The sequence below is a fragment of the Pristiophorus japonicus genome, chromosome 11, assembly GCF_044704955.1.
Source record: "Pristiophorus japonicus isolate sPriJap1 chromosome 11, sPriJap1.hap1, whole genome shotgun sequence".
NCBI classification, from domain to species: Eukaryota; Metazoa; Chordata; class Chondrichthyes; family Pristiophoridae; genus Pristiophorus; species Pristiophorus japonicus.
In genome coordinates this window covers 160,834,115-160,851,870 of record NC_091987.1, presented here as the reverse complement: position 1 = coordinate 160,851,870, position 17,756 = coordinate 160,834,115, and the positions used below count along the sequence as shown (strand labels likewise).

General features: G+C 51.7%; 1 protein-coding gene across 3 annotated transcripts in view; it reads left to right on the top strand.

Moving 5' to 3' along the window:
- tespa1 (thymocyte expressed, positive selection associated 1) overlaps positions 1-17,756 on the top strand; it is a 235,133-nt gene that overhangs the window by 94,961 nt on the left and 122,416 nt on the right. For all 3 annotated transcript variants that reach the window (XM_070894212.1, XM_070894214.1, XM_070894211.1), the window contains exons 4-6: positions 7,177-7,219; positions 10,680-10,729; positions 12,746-12,805. In XM_070894212.1, the coding sequence (XP_070750313.1) occupies positions 7,177-7,219; positions 10,680-10,729; positions 12,746-12,805 (153 nt within the window). The remainder of the gene's footprint in view (positions 1-7,176; positions 7,220-10,679; positions 10,730-12,745; positions 12,806-17,756) is intronic.

Sequence of the window (17,756 nt, the reverse complement as noted above, 5' to 3'; positions counted from 1 at the left end):
GTCCTTTTTATAATATGGTGACCAGAACTGTGCACTGTACTCCAAGTGTGGTCTAACCAAGGTTCAATAAAGTTTTAGCGTAAATTCTCTTCTTTTAAATTCTATCCCTCTCAAAATAAACCCTCGTACTTTGTTTGCTTTTTATGGCATTAAGCTGCGTCGCTACTTTTAGCGATTTGTGTACTTATACGCCAGCATCTGTTTGCACCTCTACCCTATTTAAATGCTCACTTTCCAAGTAATTCCTCACATTTATGTGCTGAAATTCATTTGCCAATTATATGTCCTTTCTTCAAGTTTTTAACTCCTTCTTGAAATGTGCTGTTTGTAAATCTTTGTTCTGTTGCAGTTTGGCCCTGATTGGCTCTGCATTCTGCTGCTACTTCCTGGTGCATCCCCACTACCCAGTTAGTTTAAACCCTGCCCCACCGCACGTTACCTCCCGACCAGGATTGGTCCCTGCCCTATTCAGGGGCAAACCGTCCATCTTCACCAGGTCCCTCCTGCTCCAGAACTGGTCCCAATGTCCCAGGAGTTGGAAGCTCTCCCTCCGGCACCACTCCTCCAGCCACACATTCACATACACAATCATCCTGTTTCTGTACTCACGAGCACATGGCACTGGGAGTCATCCCGAGATTACCACCTTTGAGCTCCTGCTCTTTATTCTTTTTGCTAGCTCCTGATGAGTCCCCAATCCTTTCCAAAGCGATGTCTGCTCCCAATATGGACGGTGTCATGTATTCAACCAGCATTGTAACCCATGTATAATCTGACCGAAGTTGTACACTGTGAGAACAATGACCACTAGGTGGTGAACTTGTGGGAGACACTCCTAACCTGGACCTTCACATATAAAAGGGGAACCTCCACCCACTTCCATCATTTGAGTGCTAAGGAGTAAAGGACAGGTCACAGACTGACCTTCTCTCAAGCATGGGCCTCGTGTGCATTTATACTGTATAGTAAGGACGTATCAATGGCGACGAGAAACTGGGATTTAAACCACGCGAGCATGGCCATCAGCAGAACAGACGAGAGGTACTGTGTTAAGGAATGGTTGGGACAGAGATTCAACATTGTTAAAGCAGCACACAGTTCTCCAGGCAGACAAGGGCAATTGGGCATGCCCTAACATGTAGTCGAACCCAGAGGAGGACTTCGACAGAGACAATGGCAAGCTGAACGGCGATTCACGCCATTGCAAGGGACAATGCGGCCAGTAATGGGGCCATCAACACCTGTTCATGGCGCACTCAAGGACAATCACAGGGGCAATCAGGGACGATCGACTGGCAAGGGACCTTTTGTTTCCAACAGCAGCTCATGTTGGAGGCGTGGAGGCACACACTCAGCTGGAGTTTGCAGAGATGAGCAAAATACTTGCAGAAATTGCAGAAATGAACGCTGGGGGAAATCACTGGAAGCTGAAGTTCAGTGAGTTCATGTGGAGCATGTATACAGTTCATACACCAGGACGCCACCGATAATGATGAAAGTGCTCCTCAATGGCATCCCAGTATCAATGGAGCTAGACACGGGTGCCAGCCAGTCCCTGATGGGTATCAAACAGTTCGAAAAGTTGTGGGTGTCCAAGGCTAGGAGACCAAAATTATCGCCGATTGACGCACAGCTACGGACATACACAAAGGAGATCACGGTAGTCGTGACCCACAAAGATTCAGAGAACATGTTGCCACTCTGGGTTGTCCCGGGGGATGGTCCCGCACTACTGGGGAGGAGTTGGCTTGCTGTCATGAACTGGAAATGGGGTGATGTCATTGCAATTTCCTCTGTGGAGCGAGTATCATGCTCACAGGTCCTGGACAAATTTGACGCATTTGGTTCGGTCAGGATATGTGGTGATTACAAGGCCACCATCAATCGGGTGTCACTCCAAGACCAGTACCCGCTACCGAGAGCGGAGGACCTCTTTGCGACGCTATCCGGTGGCAAACTTTTTTCAAAATTGGACCTGACCTCAGATTACATGACCCAGGAGCTGGCGAGTGAGTCGAAGAAGCTGACCACCATCACGACACACAAGGGGTTGTTTGAGTACAACAGATGTCCGTTCGGGATTCGCTCGGCCGCCGCGATCTTTCAACGAAATATGGAAAGCCTCCTCAAGTCGATTCCAGGGACGGTAGTTTTTCAAGATGACATCCTCATCACGGGTTACGATACTGAAGAACACCTCCACAACCTGGAGGTGCTACGCAGACTGGGCCGGGTAGGGCTGCGACTGAAAAAGGCGAAGTGCGTCTTCCTAGCTCCAATGAGGAATTCCTGGGGATGAGGGTAGCAGCAGATGGGATCAGCCCTACTGGGTCCAAGACGGAAGCGATCTAGAGAGCACCCAGACCCCGTAACACGACGGAGCTGCGTACGTTCCTGGGGCTCCTGAACTATTTTGGTAACTTTCTTCCCAAATTGAGCATGCTGCCAGAACCGCTACATCTGCTCCTATGCAAAGGTCACGAATGGGTCTGGGGGGACAGCCAGGAAAGGGCTTTTAATAGACAACCCAATTTGTTATGTTCCAACAATCTGTTAACGCTAAATGACCCATGTAAGAAACTTGTGTTAACGTGCGATGCGTCGTCCTATGGTGTCGGGTGTGTGTTGCAGCATGTCAATGCCAAGGGTCAGTTACAGCCAGTAGCTTTTGCCTCCAGAAGTCTGTCCCAGGCAGAAAGGGGCTACGGGATAGTAGAAAAGGAGGTGCTCGCATGTGTATATGCGGTAAAGAAAATGCACCAGTACATGTTTGGCAGGAAATTTGAGCTGGAGACAGATCACAAACCCCTAACGTCCCTTTTGGCCGACAACAAGGCCATAAATGCAAACGCATCGGCCCGCATACAGAGGTGGGCACTCACATTAGCCACCTATGACTACACAATTCGGCACAGACTGGGCACCGAAAACTGCGCCGATGCACTCAGCAGGCTCCCACTAGCCACCACTGAGGGGGCTACCGAGCATGCTGCTGAGATGGTCATGGCTGCTGAAGCTTTCGGAAGCGAAGGCTCACCAGTGACAGCCCATCAGATTAAAGTCTGGACAAATAGAGACCTGCTATTGTCTCTAGTCAAGAAATGTGTCCTGAATGGGGATGGGCAGCCACGTACAGGGCATGCCCTGAGGAATTTAAACCATTTCACAGGCGCAGGGATGAACTCTCGATTCAGGCCGATTGCCTACTGTGGGGAAACCGCGTAGTCATGCCCCAGATGGGCAGAGAGGTGTTCATCAGAGAACTCCACAATGAGCACCCGGGCATTGTCATGATGAATGCAATTGCCAGGTCACATGTTTGGTGGCCAGGGATAGATGCAGATCTGGAACTTTGTGTTCGCAGGTGCAACACATGTGCCCAGCTAGGCAATGCGCCCAGGGAAGCTCCCCTTAGCCCCTGATCCTGGCCCGCCAAGCCTTGGTCACGCATCCATGTGGACTACGCAGGTCCTTTCATGGGAAAAATGTTTTTGGTTGTAGTAGACGCCTACTCCAAATGGATCGAGTGTGACATTTTAAATTCAAGCACATCCTCTTCCACGGTAGAAAGTCTACGGGCAATGTTCGCCGCCCACGGTCTACCAGACATCTTGGTCAGCGACAACGGTCCATGCTTCACAAGCATTGAATTCCAGGACTTCATGACAGGCAATGGAATGAACCATGTCAGAACGGCACCATTCAAGCTGGCCTCAAACGGCCAGGCAGAACGAGCAGTGCAAATAATTATCACGCCTCCTGTTGGCCTACAGATCCTGACCACACTCGCTCACAGGGGTTCCACCCGCATAGCTGCTAATGAAAAGAACGCTCAAAACCCGGTTATCCCTTATACACCCCACCATGAAAGAAATTGTCGAGAGCAGGCGCCAGTCACAATATGACTACCATGACAGGAATGCGAGGGCACGATGTATTGATGTAAATGACTCTGTTTTTGTCCTCAACTACGCTGCAGGGCCCAAATGGCTTGCAGGCACTGTGATTGCCAAAGAGGGAAATAGGATTCTGGTATTTCAACTTACCAATGGACAAATCTGCCACAAATATGTGGATCAAACAAAAAGGAGGTTCAGCAACCCCATAGAAGAAGCAGAGGAAGAACACGATGTAGAGTTCACTCCACCACAGGTGACCGAACACAGGAACGAAAGGGAGAAGAGCCCAGTCACTGTGGGCAGTCTGGATAGGCCTGAGGCACTGCAAACAGCAGACACTTAGGCCAGCGCCCAACAATCGGAGCCCAATTTCAGGCGCTCTACAAGGGAGCGTAAACCACCAGAGAGACTCAACCTGTGATCCCAATAAGACTTTGGGGGGAGGTGATGACCTGTATTCAACCAGCATTGTAACCCATGTATAATCTGACCTAAGTTGTACACTGTGTGAAGAATGACCACTAGGTGGTGAACTTGTGGGAGACACTGCTAACCTGGACCTTCAGATATAAAAGGGGAACCTCCACCCACTTCCATCACTTGAGTGCTAAGGAGTAAAGGACAGGTCACAGACTGACCTTCTCTCAAGCATGGGCCTCGTGTGCATTTATACTCTTTAGTAAGGACGTACCAGAAGGCAACTTCTGGATCCCCCCCTCCCCCAGCACAATGTTCTGCATCCGTTGTGATAGTAAAATCATTTATTCCCACAACTGCAAGCTAATACTTGTGAAAATTGAGCAGTTTATTTGGGATTTGTCAATCTCACACTGAGCCCTAACTGTTACATGACACGTGAGATTGGGAGCGACATGGGGAGAATGACATGGGGAGAGTGAACGAGAAGAGTGACACGGGGAGAGTGACAGGGGGAGAGTGACATGGGGTGAGAGAGTGAGCGGGGGGAGAGAGAGTGACATGGGGAGAGAAAGTGACATGTGGAGAGAGAGTGACATGGTGAGAGAGTGAGCGGGGAGAGAAAGAGTGGGGAGAGAGTGAGTGACACGGGGAGCGGGAGTGACACGGGGAGAGAGAGTGAGTGGGGGGAGCGAGAGTTACATGGGGAGAGTGAACGGGGAGAGACAGAGTGAGTGGGGAGAGAGGGAGTGATATGGGGAGAGAGAGACTGACATGGGGAATGTGAGAGTGAGTGGGGAGAGAGTATGACACGGGGGGAGAGAGAGCGACACGGGGGGAGAGAGCGACACGGGGGGAGAGAGAGTGACACAAGGAGAGAGCGAGAGAGTGACATGGGGAGAGAGAGTGAGTGGGGGGAGAGAGAGTGACACGGGCAGAGAGAGAGTGACACGGGGGCTGGGGGGGAGAGTGAGAGGGGGGAGAGACAGTGACATGGGGAGAGAGTGACACGGGAGGGGAGAGAATGACACGGGGAGAGAGAGAGAGTGGGGGGAGAGAGTGACATGGGGAGAGAGAGTGACATGGAGGGGAGAGTGAGCAAGGGGACAGAGAATGACACGGGGAGAGAGAGAGTGACACGGGGGGGGAGAGAGTGATATAGGGAGAGAGTTAGAGTGACACGGGGAGAGAAAGTGAGCGGGGGGAGAGAGTGACACGGGGAGAGAGAGAGTGACAAGGGGAGAGAGAGAGTGACACGGGGAGAGAGAGAGTGACATGGGGAGAGAGAGAGTGACACGGGGGGAGAGAGAGTGAGCAGAGGGAGAGAGTGACACGGATAGCGAGTGTGACACGGGGGGGAGAGTGAGCAAGGGGACAGAGAATGACACGGGGAGAGAGAGAGTGACACGGGGGGGAGAGAGTGATACAGGGAGAGAGTTAGAGTGACACGGGGAGAGAAAGTGAGCGGGGGGAGAGAGTGACACGGGGAGAGAGAGAGTGACACGGGGAGAGAGAGAGTGACACGGGGAGAGAGAGAGTGACACGGGGGGAGAGAGTGACACGGGAGGAGAGACAGTGAGTGGAGGGAGAGAGAGTGACACGGAGGAGAGAGAGTGAGCGGAGGGAGAGAGAGTAACACGGGGGATAGAGAGTGAGCGGGGAGGGAGAGAGTGACATGGGGAGAGAGAGAGTGACATGGGGGAGTGAGTGACATGGGAGGAGAGAGAGTGACATGGGGTGAGAGAGTGAGCGGCGGGAAAGTGAGACGGGGGAGAGAGTGATCGGGGGGGGAGAGAGTGACACAGGGAGCAAGAGTGACATGGGGAGAGAGAGAGAGTGACATGGGGGGTGAGAGAGTGACACGGGGAGAGAGAGAGTGACGCGGGTAAGAGAGAGTGACACGGGGAGCGAGAGTGACATGAGAGGAGAGAGAGTGACACGGGGAGAGAGAGAGTGAGCGGAGGGAGAGAGAGTGACACGGGGCGAGTGAGTGAGCGCAGGGAGAGAGAGTGAGCGGAGGGGGAGAGAGTGACACGGGGGAGAGAGTGGTACGGAGAGAGAGAATGGCACGGGGAGAGAGAGTGACATGGGGAGAGAGTGAGTGACACGGAGAGAAAGTGAGTGGGGCAAGAGAGAGTGACACGGGGGGGAGAGAGTGACACAGGGAGCAAGAGTGACATGGGGAGAGAGAGAGAGTGACATGGGGGGTGAGAGAGTGACACGGGGAGAGAGAGAGTGACGCGGGTAAGAGAGAGTGACACAGGGAGCGAGAGTGACATGAGAGGAGAGAGAGTGACACGGGGAGAGAGAGAGTGAGCGGAGGGAGAGAGAGTGACACGGGGCGAGTGAGTGAGCGCAGGGAGAGAGAGTGAGCGGAGGGGGAGAGAGTGATACGGGGGAGAGAGTGGTACGGAGAGAGAGAATGGCACGGGGAGAGAGAGTGACATGGGGAGAGAGTGAGTGACACGGAGAGAAAGTGAGTGGGGCAAGAGAGAGTGACTCGGGGAGAGAGAGAGTGACACGGGGAGAAAGAGCGACACAGGGAGAGAGTGAGTGGCACGGGAAGAGAGAGAGTGAGCGGGGGGAGAGAGAGTGACATGGGAGAGAGAGTGACACAGGGCGAGAGAGAGTGTGGAGGGAGAGAGTGACATGGGGAGACAGAGTGACACGAAGTAAGAGAGCATGACACGGGGGGAGAGAGTGAACGGGGAGAGAGAGAGCAACACGGGGAGAGAGTGACACGGGGAGAGAGAGAGTGTGGGGGGGAGAGAGTGACATGGGGAGAGAGAGAGTGAGTGAGGAAGCACGTCGCTCTATTTTCTCTCGCTGATAGCTGTGTGTTTCCTGTTTGTTTCCACAGGAAGTCCTGCTGATAAAATCCAGAGCTGGCTGGAGGATTGTGGGTAAGATGATGTGTGAATTACGCAGCTATTTGCAGCCCTGTTGCTGAGTGTATTTTGTTGCTGCTGATCGATGGTGTCACACATTGAACCACCTCACATAGTCACCATTTGCTGCACTGACAGAGTGACTCTTACCATGCTCCTCCTCACTCGGGTCAACACATCACACTGACCGGTCTTCCCGCATCGGTCACGCAAAGTGTGTGGCACGTCTTGGCAGGGGCACTGGGAAATGTGGCTGGGACCTTCAGGTCGAGAGAGGAACCTCCAAAGCCGAGAGAGAGAGAGAGATAAATGAGATACATTCAGGTCAGATCGAGCAGCTATTATCCCAGTGGGTAGCACTTTCCCCTCTCAGTCAGAGCATGCATTCAAGGTCCACGCCAGAGACTTGAGCACATAATCCAGGCTGACACTCCCTTCCAAAAGTGCAGCACTCCCTCAGTACTGCCCCTCCGACAGTGCAGCACTCCCTCAGTACTGCCCCTCCGACAGTGCAATACTCACTCAGTACTGCCCCTCCGACAGCGCAGCACTCCCTCAGTACTGCCCCTCCGACAGTGCAACGCTCCCTCAGTACTGCCCCTCCGACAGTGCAGCACTCCCTCAGTAGTGCCCCTCTGACAGTGTCGCACTACCTAATTCTGCCCCTCCGACAGTGTGGCGCTCCCTCAGTATTGCCCCTCTGACAGTGCAGCACTCCCTCAGTACTGCTCCTCTGACAGGGCAGCACTCCCTCAGTACTGCCCCTCCGACAGTGCAGTACTCACTCAGTACTGGCCCTCCGACAGTGCAGCACTCCCTCATTACTGCCCCTCCGACAGTGCAACGCTCCCTCAGTACTGCCCCTCCGACAGTGCAGCACTCCCTCAGTAGTGCCCCTCTGACAGTGTCGCACTACCTCAGTACTTCCCCTCCGACAGTGTGGCGCTCCCTCAGTATTGCCCCTCTGACAGTGCAGTACTCCCTCAGTACTGCCCCTCCGACAGTGTGGTGCTTCCTCAGTACTGCCCCTCTGACAGTGCGGGGCTCCCTCAGTACTGCCCCTCCGACAGTGTGGCACTCCCTCAGTACTGCCCCTCCGACAGTGCAGCACTCCCTCAGCACTGCCCCTCCCACAGTGCGGGGCTCCCTTAGTACTGCCCCTCCGAGAGTGCAATGCTCCCTCAGTACCGCCTCTCCGACAGTGTGGCTCTCCCTCAGTACTGCCCCTCCGACAGTGTGGCTCTCCCTCAGTACTGCCCCTCCCACAGTGCAGCGCTCCCTCAGTACTGCCCCTCCGACAGTGGAACGCTCCCTCAGTACCGCCCCTCCGTCAGTGTGGCACTCCCTCAGTACTGCCCCTCAGACAGTGTGGCTCTCCCTCAGTACCGCCCCTCCCACAGTGCAGCGCTCCCTCAGTACTGCCCCTCCGACAGTGCAACGCTCCCTCAGTACTACCCTTTACCACAGTGCAGCGCTCCCTCAGTACTGCCCCTCCAACAGTGCGGCGCTCCCTCAGTACTGCCCCTCCAACAGTGCGGTGCTCCCTCAGTACTGCCCCTCCAACAGTGTAGCACTCCCTCAGTACTGCCTCTCCGAGAGTGCAACGCCCCCTCAGTACTGCCCCTCCCACAGTGCGGCGCTCTCTGTACTGGCCTTCCAGACTGAGTCCACATGTCTTGAGTCGGATGGGAGAGAGCTAGCCCTGGGCTAGGCAGCAGACACTTCCCACAATGGACAGGAAGCTGAATATTTTCAGCCGTGTGGATCGTTTCTGGTTATCTCTGCCTTGTGCAGACATTAAGCGAAGAGTGCCCACGATGGGGGAAATGGTGGGGACGGTGTACAGTCAAAGCTTTAGTCCTACAACACTCATGGTGGCCCTGTGGCCCATCGTGCCTGTGCCCGTTCCCTGACAAAGCCAACCAATTAGCCCCACACTCCTACCTCCCCACTTTGTAACAGCCTTCTCCACGTGTGCTGTCCCCTTCAAAGATTTGAGTACATATACCCCCAGCTCTATTCCTGTACCCTTTAAAATTGTAGCACGTAGTTTACTTTGGGCTTGAAATTCCGATAGAGGTCTTCCCATTGTGCGCCGAAACCCGGCTTTTCCGATGCCTTCCCGGGTCTGCAGAAACTTCGTACGGACCCGGGACAACGGAATTTCTGGGCCATGCCTCTCCTCATTCTTCCGACTAAATGATTGACTTCACACTGCTCTGTGTTAAATTGCATCTCTCCTTTTCCTATGTCCATGTCCTCCTGAAGTCTGTAATGATCGTCCTTATTGTTTGCTACATCTCCGGTTTTGTGTCATCTGCAAACTTTCAAATGATGCCATGTATACCCAGTGCAGGTCATTAATATATATCACAATTAGGCAGCCCCTGGGGAACAGCACTGTACACTTTCCTTCAGTCTGAACAACAACCGTTCACCACTGCTCTCGATCAGGGAGTAAAGGGTTATGGGGAGCGGGCGGGGAAGTAGAGCTGAGTCCATGATCGGATCAGCCATGATCTTACTGAATGGCGGAGCAGGCTCGAGGGGCCGTATGGCCTACTCCTGCTCCTATCTCTTATGTTCTTATGATAACCTGAAACGTTAACTCTGTTTCTCTCTCCACAGAGGCTGCCTGACCTGCTGAGTATTTCCAGTTTTACATTTACCATCACTCGCTGCTTTCTGTCCCATGGCCAATATTGAATCCACACTGCCACTGTCCCTTTAATGACATGGCCTTTAATTTTGCGAACACTTTTGTGGCACTTTTGAAAGTCTATATGCACATCACCAACCACACTGCTCTCATCTATCCTCTCCATTACTTCATCAAAGAATTCAAACAAGTTAATCAAACATGATTTGCCTTTAACAAATCCGTACAACTTTCATTTATTGACCCATATTTTTCCAAGTGATAAGAACATAAGAAATAGGAGCAGGAGTAGGCCATATGGCCCATCGAGCCTGCTCCGCCATTTAATACGATCATGGCTGATCCGATCATGGACTCAGCTCCACTTCCCCGCCCGCTCCCCATAACCCCTTATACCCTTATCGGTTAAGAAACGGTCTATCTCTGTCTTAAATTTATTCAATGTCCCAGCTTCCACAGCTCTGAGGCAGCGAATTCCACAGATTTACAACCCTCTGAGAGAAGAAATTCCTCCTCATCTCAGTTTTAAATGGGCTGCTCCTTATTCTAAGATTATGCCCCCTAGTTCTAGTCTCCCCCATCAGTAGAAACATCCTCTCTGCATCCACCTTGTCAAGCCCCCTCATTATCTTATACATTTCGATAAGATCACCTCTCATTCTTCTGAATTCCAATGAGTAATTAGTTCTGTGGCGGAATATTGTCTGTAAACATTTCACCAACACAGAATCAGGCCGGCTGCTCTGCAGTTGCCATCACCCTTGGAAACAGGTGATCGGATGTGAATTTCACCAAGATCTTCTCTTCTTTTTACAGATCCCGTCAGGCAAGCCTGCAGGAGGAGAGCAACCCAGACACATTAAATGGTATAACCCTTCCCATGGGGACTACCCAGAACATAGAGCTGCTCGTCAGCATTGCTTGTATGCTGAATACAGGGGGTAGATACTGGATCAGTGTCTTGTCACTCCTGGATCAGTGTCTGTCACTCCTGGATCAGTGTCTGTCACTCCTGGATCAATGTCTGCTGTCACTCCCGGATCAGTGTCTGTCACTCCTGGATCAGTGTCTGTCACTACTGGATCAATGTTCTGCTGTCACTTCTGGATCAGTATCTGTCACTCCTGGATCAATGTCTGCTGTCACTCCCAGATCAGCGTCTATCACTCCTGGATCAGTGTCTGTCACTCCTGGATTAGTATCTGTCACTCCTGGATCAATGTCTGTCACTCCTGAATAGTGTCTTGTCACTCCGCGATCGGTATCTGTCACTCTGGGGTCACGTCACTCCAGGATCAGTGTCTGTCACTCCAGGATCAGTATCACTCCGGGATACAGATGATACTGGATGAAGCTGTTGTTTATGACTATAATCAATGATGTATATTAGCTCCTGCTCTCTGTATTTTCAATATTGATGATGTTGTGACACATTTAACAGAGGATGTATTCCATAAACCCCGTCCCTCTGCTGCAGCCACTCTTTCTGTAAGTGCCAATCATATCCCAGGTCTTGACACCTCCGTGTCTCTGATTTGTCAGACTGCTTGTCCCACATCCAGTACGGGGTGAGCAGAAATTTCTTCCAACTAAATATTGGGAAGACTGAAGCCATTGTGTTCGGTTGCCGCCATAAACTGTGTTCTTTGACCACCGACTCATCCCTCTCCCTAGTATCTGTGCGAGGCTGAACCAGACTGTTCGCAATCTTGGTGCTATGTTCGTACGCCAAGTCAAGGACTGTCCCCCTATCTGTTCGTGGTCCCTCATTCTTCACGATGTAAAGCAACCCAGCTCCTTTTATTTCAGTCCCAATCTGGTCCCCATTTATCCAACATGAGTTTCTGACTGCATATCCCATGATCACCAAGACTACTATTTCCCCCTCTAACATCACCCGTCTCCACCCCTGCCTCAGCTCATCTGCTACTGAAACCCTTTGCTACCTCTAGACTTGACTAATCCAACGCAATCTTGGCTGTCCTCCCATTTCCCAGCCTACACAAACTTGAGGTCATCTGAAACTCTGCTGCTAACTCGCATCAAGTCACGCTCACCCTTCACCCCCTGTGCTCGCTGCCCCGTGTCCTAACTTGCACCAAGTCCTGCTCACCCATCACCCCCTGTGCTTGCTGCCCCGTGTCCGAACTCGCACCAAGTCTCGCTCACCCATCACCCCCTGTGCTCGCTGCCTTGTGTCCTAATTCGCACCGAGTCCCGCTCACCCATCAACCCCTGTGCTCACTGCCCCGTGTCCTAACTCACACTGAGTCCCGCTCACCCATCACCCCCTGTGCTTCTTGCCTCGTGTCCTAACTCGCACCGAGTCCCACTCACCCATCACCCCCTGTGCTCACTGCTCCGTGTCCTAATTCACACCAAGTCCCACTCACCCATCGCCCCCTGTGCTCGCTGACCTACATTGGCTCCTGGTCCAACATCGCCTCAATTTCAAAATCCTCATCCTTGTTTTCAGATCCCTCCATGGCCTCGCCCCTCCCTATCTCTGTAATCCCCTCCAGCCCCACAACCCCCGAGTTCTCTGCGCTCCTCTAATTCTGCCCTCCTGAGCATCCCTGATTATAATCGCTCCACCATCGGTGGCCGTGCCTTCTGTTGCCGAGGCCCCAAGCTCTGGAACTCCCTCCCTAAACCTCTCCGGCTCACTACCTCTCTCCCCTCACTTATAACACCTTAAAACTTACCTGTTTGACAAAGCTTGTGGTCACCTGTCCTGCTATTTCCTTCCTGTGGTTTGGTGTCAACAACTTTGTTAATGAAGCTACTGTGAAGCGCCTTGGGACGTTTGCTAAGTTACGGCGCTGTATAAATGCAAGTTGTTGTTGTGTCTTCACTGATATTTTCTCCTGGTTTTTCGACAGATGCCTTTGGTTCGAGTGTTGGGAACAGTTTTGAGGATGACCTGAGTTTGGGAGCTGAGGGTAAGTCGACACTTTCCTTTTCGCTGTAGAATCACAGAATGGTACAGCACAGCATGGCAGGAGGCCATTCAGCCCATCGAGCCTTGGACGGCTCTCTGCAACAGCACTTCCGCGCGTCCCCTCTAGTCTGGGGTTACGTCCCCCCCACCCGCAGTCTGGGGTCACCCCGCCCCCACAGTCTGGGGTCACCCCGCCCCCACAGTCTGGGGTCACGACCCCCCTGCAGTCTGGGGTCATGACCCCCCCGCCCCCGCAGTCTGGGACACGCCCCCCCCCCGCAGTCTGGGGACACGCCCCCTCCCCTCCGCACTCTGGCTCCCCATTCAATGCATCGAGCAGTGTGCACTTCCTGTACTTGCAGTGTTGATATGAATTAAACTCGTCCCAGAATAAGTCTAGTGTTTTCAGTCTAAGTGCCCTGTTAGCAAGGTTGTGTGGTAATTACCGTGAGGCAACCTCTCGAGCATTGCAAACTAAATTCTACAAGTGTGAGGTCTCATTCCTTCAGGTTTTAATTGTTGTTGGAGATTTAAAAACAACATTATTATATTGTTTTACTTTTTCTTTGTCTCGTTTTTATCTCTCTCTTAATCTTCCTTTTGCTCTGTTTATTTTGCTTTCTATACCTGATTTGACTTTGAATTCATTATTATACCTTACACTTCCTTCTCAGTCTCTGCCCCATGAATATGAAAATCCTTCAATGTGATTGGTTAAGGTGATACACAGTTGCTTGGCCTGTTGAGTGCGCCACGTCATTTTCATCTCCTGCTGACAGCAATTTGCAGCAAGGAATCTTATGGAGATTAAACGGGCCTGGGTAAGTCTCAGTGACAGGGCTGACCATTACTTCAGCTGAAGCCCAACCAGTGATTTATAAAGGTTTAGAATAACTTGCTTGCTTTTGTACTCTCGGCCTCTGCATATAGAAACATAGAAACATAGAAAATAGGTGCAGGAGTAGGCCATTCGGCCCTTCTAGCCTGCACCGCCATTCAATGAGTCCATGGCTGAACATTCAACTTCAGTACCCCATTCCTGCTTTCTCGCCAATAAAACCAAAGATCCTGTATGTTTTATTAACAACCTTCTCAATGTGTCCTATCACCTTCAAACAGCTGTGTATGTTCGCCCTCAGGTTTCGTGCTTCCTGCACCCTCAAAAATTGTACTATTTAGTCCATTTTGCCACTCCTCATTCTTTCTTCCAAAATGCCTCATTCACTCACACATTGCCTGGATGAGGAGGGTCCCTCCGCATTCCGCACAACCCCACATTGCCGTGCGCCAATCACTTAACGCCCTGCGGGGAAAATTACACCATCTCGGGTCTTGTGGCTGGCGCGAGCGATGTCAACGGTAGCTTCCCGGATCGTGAGACTGACCGACATCCGCCCCCACGAGTCATCATCTTTTTATGTTGGCGGGCTCTCGGGTCGGCTCAAAGATGGCGGCCCCAGCGTGCTCTGGGCCGCCATTGTGCATCCCGACACTCTGCCTTGTGGGCTGGCCGAGCTGCCGGCCCAGTCGCACGCTGCCCTGGTGGTCCCGCGGAGGCCGTGCAGAGTACACAGCGGCCCTCCACTTTAAGCCAAGGTGGGGGTTCGTTGATGCGCATCAGCGCTACACGGAGCATTTGTGTAGTGCTTCCCTCAGTGCCCTAGTGATGCCCTGCGAACTCCGTCCCCAAAGTGGAGCACGGGAGATGGCGCTCCTTGTCCTTTGAGGAGCGGTATGGGCAATTCCTCGCTGGGCGCTAAAGGATCCGGCCCCTGAAGGTTACTGACCCAATTGGGGTGCAAAGCAATTTCGCCCTCTCCGTTTCCTGTCACTTAGCCAATTTCCTATCCATGCCGACACTGCCCTCTGAATTCCATTTGGGTTCAAGTTTGCTAACAAGTCTATTATGGATATTTTATCAAACGCCTTCTGAAAGTCCATATCCATAACACCAGCTGCATCACCCTCATCAACCCTCAAAGAACGAAGTCACGTTTTCAGACATGACTTGCCTTTAACAAACCCGTGCTGGCTGTGATTGATTAGCCCATTAAATGTCATGCTTTGTACACCGGTAACGTGTCCTTGTGTAGTGAGTAACTAATGCCAATCTCTGAACTGCTGATCAATCTCTCGTATGGCAGCTCAGATGATGCACACCTGTGTACTTTGCAATCATAGAATCAAAGACATTTACAGCACAGAAGGAAGCCATTTCAGCCCATCGTGTCCGCACCGGCCGACAAAAAGCCGTCCAGCCTAATCCCACTTTCCAGCTCTGGGTCCGTAGCCCTGTAGGTTACGGCACTTTAATTGCACATCCAAGTATTTTTAAAATGTGGTGAGGGTTTCTGCCTCGACCACCCTTTCAGGCAGTGAGTTCTAGACCCCCACCACCCTCTGGGTGAAGACATTTCCCCTCAAATTCCCTCTAAACCTCCTACTAATTACTTTAAATCTATGCCCCCTGGTTGTTGACCCCTCTGCTAAGGGAAACAGGTCCCTCCTATCCACTGTATCAAGGCCCCTCATAATTTTATACACCTCAATGAGTTCTCCCCTCAGCCTCTTCTGTTTCAAAGAAAACAAACCCAGCCGATCCAATCTTTCCTCATAGCTAAAATTCTCCAGTCCAGGCAACGTCCTCATAAATCTCCTCTGCACTCTCTCTTGTACAGTCACATCTTTCCTGTAATGTGGTGACCAGAACTGCATACAGTACTCCAGCTGTGGCCTAACCAGTGTTTTACACAGTTCAAGCATAACCTCCCTGCTCTTGTATTCTATGCCTCAGCTAATAAAGGCAAGCATTCCGTATGCTTCTTAACCACCTTATCTACCTGGCCTGCTACCTTCAGGGATCTGTGGACCTGCACTCCAAGGTCCTTTTGTTCCTTTACACTTCTCAGTGTCGTACCATTTTAATGTGTATTCCCTTTCCTTGTTAGCCCTCCCAAAATACATTACCTCACACTTCTCTGGATTGAATTCCATTTGCCACTGCTCTGTCCACCTGAGAAGTTCAATCTCACAGTAAGGGATCCTCTGGAGAAGAATGATCATAATATGATAGAATTTCACCTTACGTTTGAGTGGGACTTCTCCACGTTCCAGGTCCCGAACTTCATATTAACGAAGTGGAAGATGACTGTGCATGAGTTCTTTTAATGTGGGGTGGCCACTGTACACCGGCAACCACATGGGCTTAGCTGAGGAAGGTCTTGGTCCAGTGGCAAGAGTGTCCAAGACGACTGGAGACCAGGCACTGCTGTATGAGCCTAGTTGCCTACGGCGAGGTGTTGGCAGCAAGCTCGGCGCCGAGTAGCGCCATTGATGGTTGGTGGCCCTAGCTTGGTTGGGGGGGCAGGCATTAGGAAGGTCAGCTGTCTGCTGGGGTTCCGAGAGATGTTTTAAAAAGTTTCTTCCAAAGTTACAAAGTTATTTAAAAGTTTCTCCAAGGTTTCCAAGTTGATTAAAAATTTAAAAGTTGAAAAGTATTTCCAAATTGTTTAAAAAGTTACTCAGGTTATTTAAAAAGTGTAAAAGTTGATTAAAAGTTTAAAAATTGATTAAAGGTTGATTGAAAGTTAAAGATGTAATTCTGGCCCCTCGAAGAAATTACAGCAGCTTGGTCCCTTTGGCGAGTTCAACGCCGGTCCCGGAGTCCCTTCGGCCGGTTCAGCACGGCCCTGGTGTCCCTTCGGCCTACTTTCCTCTGAGGTGACTTTCCTCCGAGGTGATCCTCCTAGGTGACTTAATGCCAGGGTCGGCAAAGACACAGCCCTCTGGGGAGGCGTGATTGGGGGTAGGGAAAGCCAAATCCAGCAGTACCCTACTCCTGACGAAATGTCTAGAACATGAACTCCTCATCACTAACACCCTGTTCCGCCAGAGGGACAAATACAAGACATCGTGGCAACACCCTCGCTCCAAATACTGGCACCTGCTCAACTATGTCATCGTCCGAGCCAGGGATCGTAAGGATGTGCGCATCACCCGTGCCATGACAGGAGCTGACGACTGCTGGACGGATCACCGCCGAATCTGATCCATCATTAACATCAACATAGCCCCAAAGCAGAGGGGATAGCAGAAGCAGTGCCGCAAAAAGTCAATGCCGGGGTACTTAAAGACTCAGCTAAGAGAGCCCTATACAGCCAGCGCCTCACAGCTAATCTGGCGTGCCTTGATGACCATGAGATGCTGAATGCCCACAGCACTTGGTCTGCCCTCCAGGCTTCCATAACCAGAGCCTGTGAAGAGACACTTGGTTACTCAACCAGAAAACACCAGGACTGGTTTGATGAAAATAATCCAAGAACTAATAGATCGCAAGTGTAGAGCATCTCTGAGCCTCAAGCGACAACCAAACTCGGGAGCTACAAAGCAACGTTACAGACGGCTGAAGGCTGAGGTCCAACAAAAAACCAGGGACCTAAAGAACAGATGGTGGATGGAGGAAGCACAGGAGATACAACAATTTGCGGACAGCCACGATATGCGAGGATTCTTCACTGCAGTCAAGGTCACCTATGGTCCAAACTCCCAAGGCCCCACCCCACTCCTGGCCAAGAATGGGGAAACACTCATCAAGGACACCGAGGCTGTCAGGGCCCGCTGGAAGGACCACTTCGAAGATCTCCTCAATCGAGACTCTGCCTTTGACTCGAGTGTTCTCGACTCCATCCCGCAGCATGCAACCCGCCATCACCTCAGTGAAACTCCAATGCTGCACGAGGTAGGCAAAACCATAAAACAGCTCAAGAACAACAAGGCTAAGGGAGCGGATAGAATCCCTGCTGAGACGCTAAAGTATGGCGGAGAGGCGCTGTTGGCTCGGATACATGACCTCATCTCTCTCATCTGAAGGGAGGAGAGCATGCCGGGAGATCTCAGAGATGCAGTGATCGTGACCATCTTTAAAAAAGGGGACAAGTCCGACTGCAGCAACT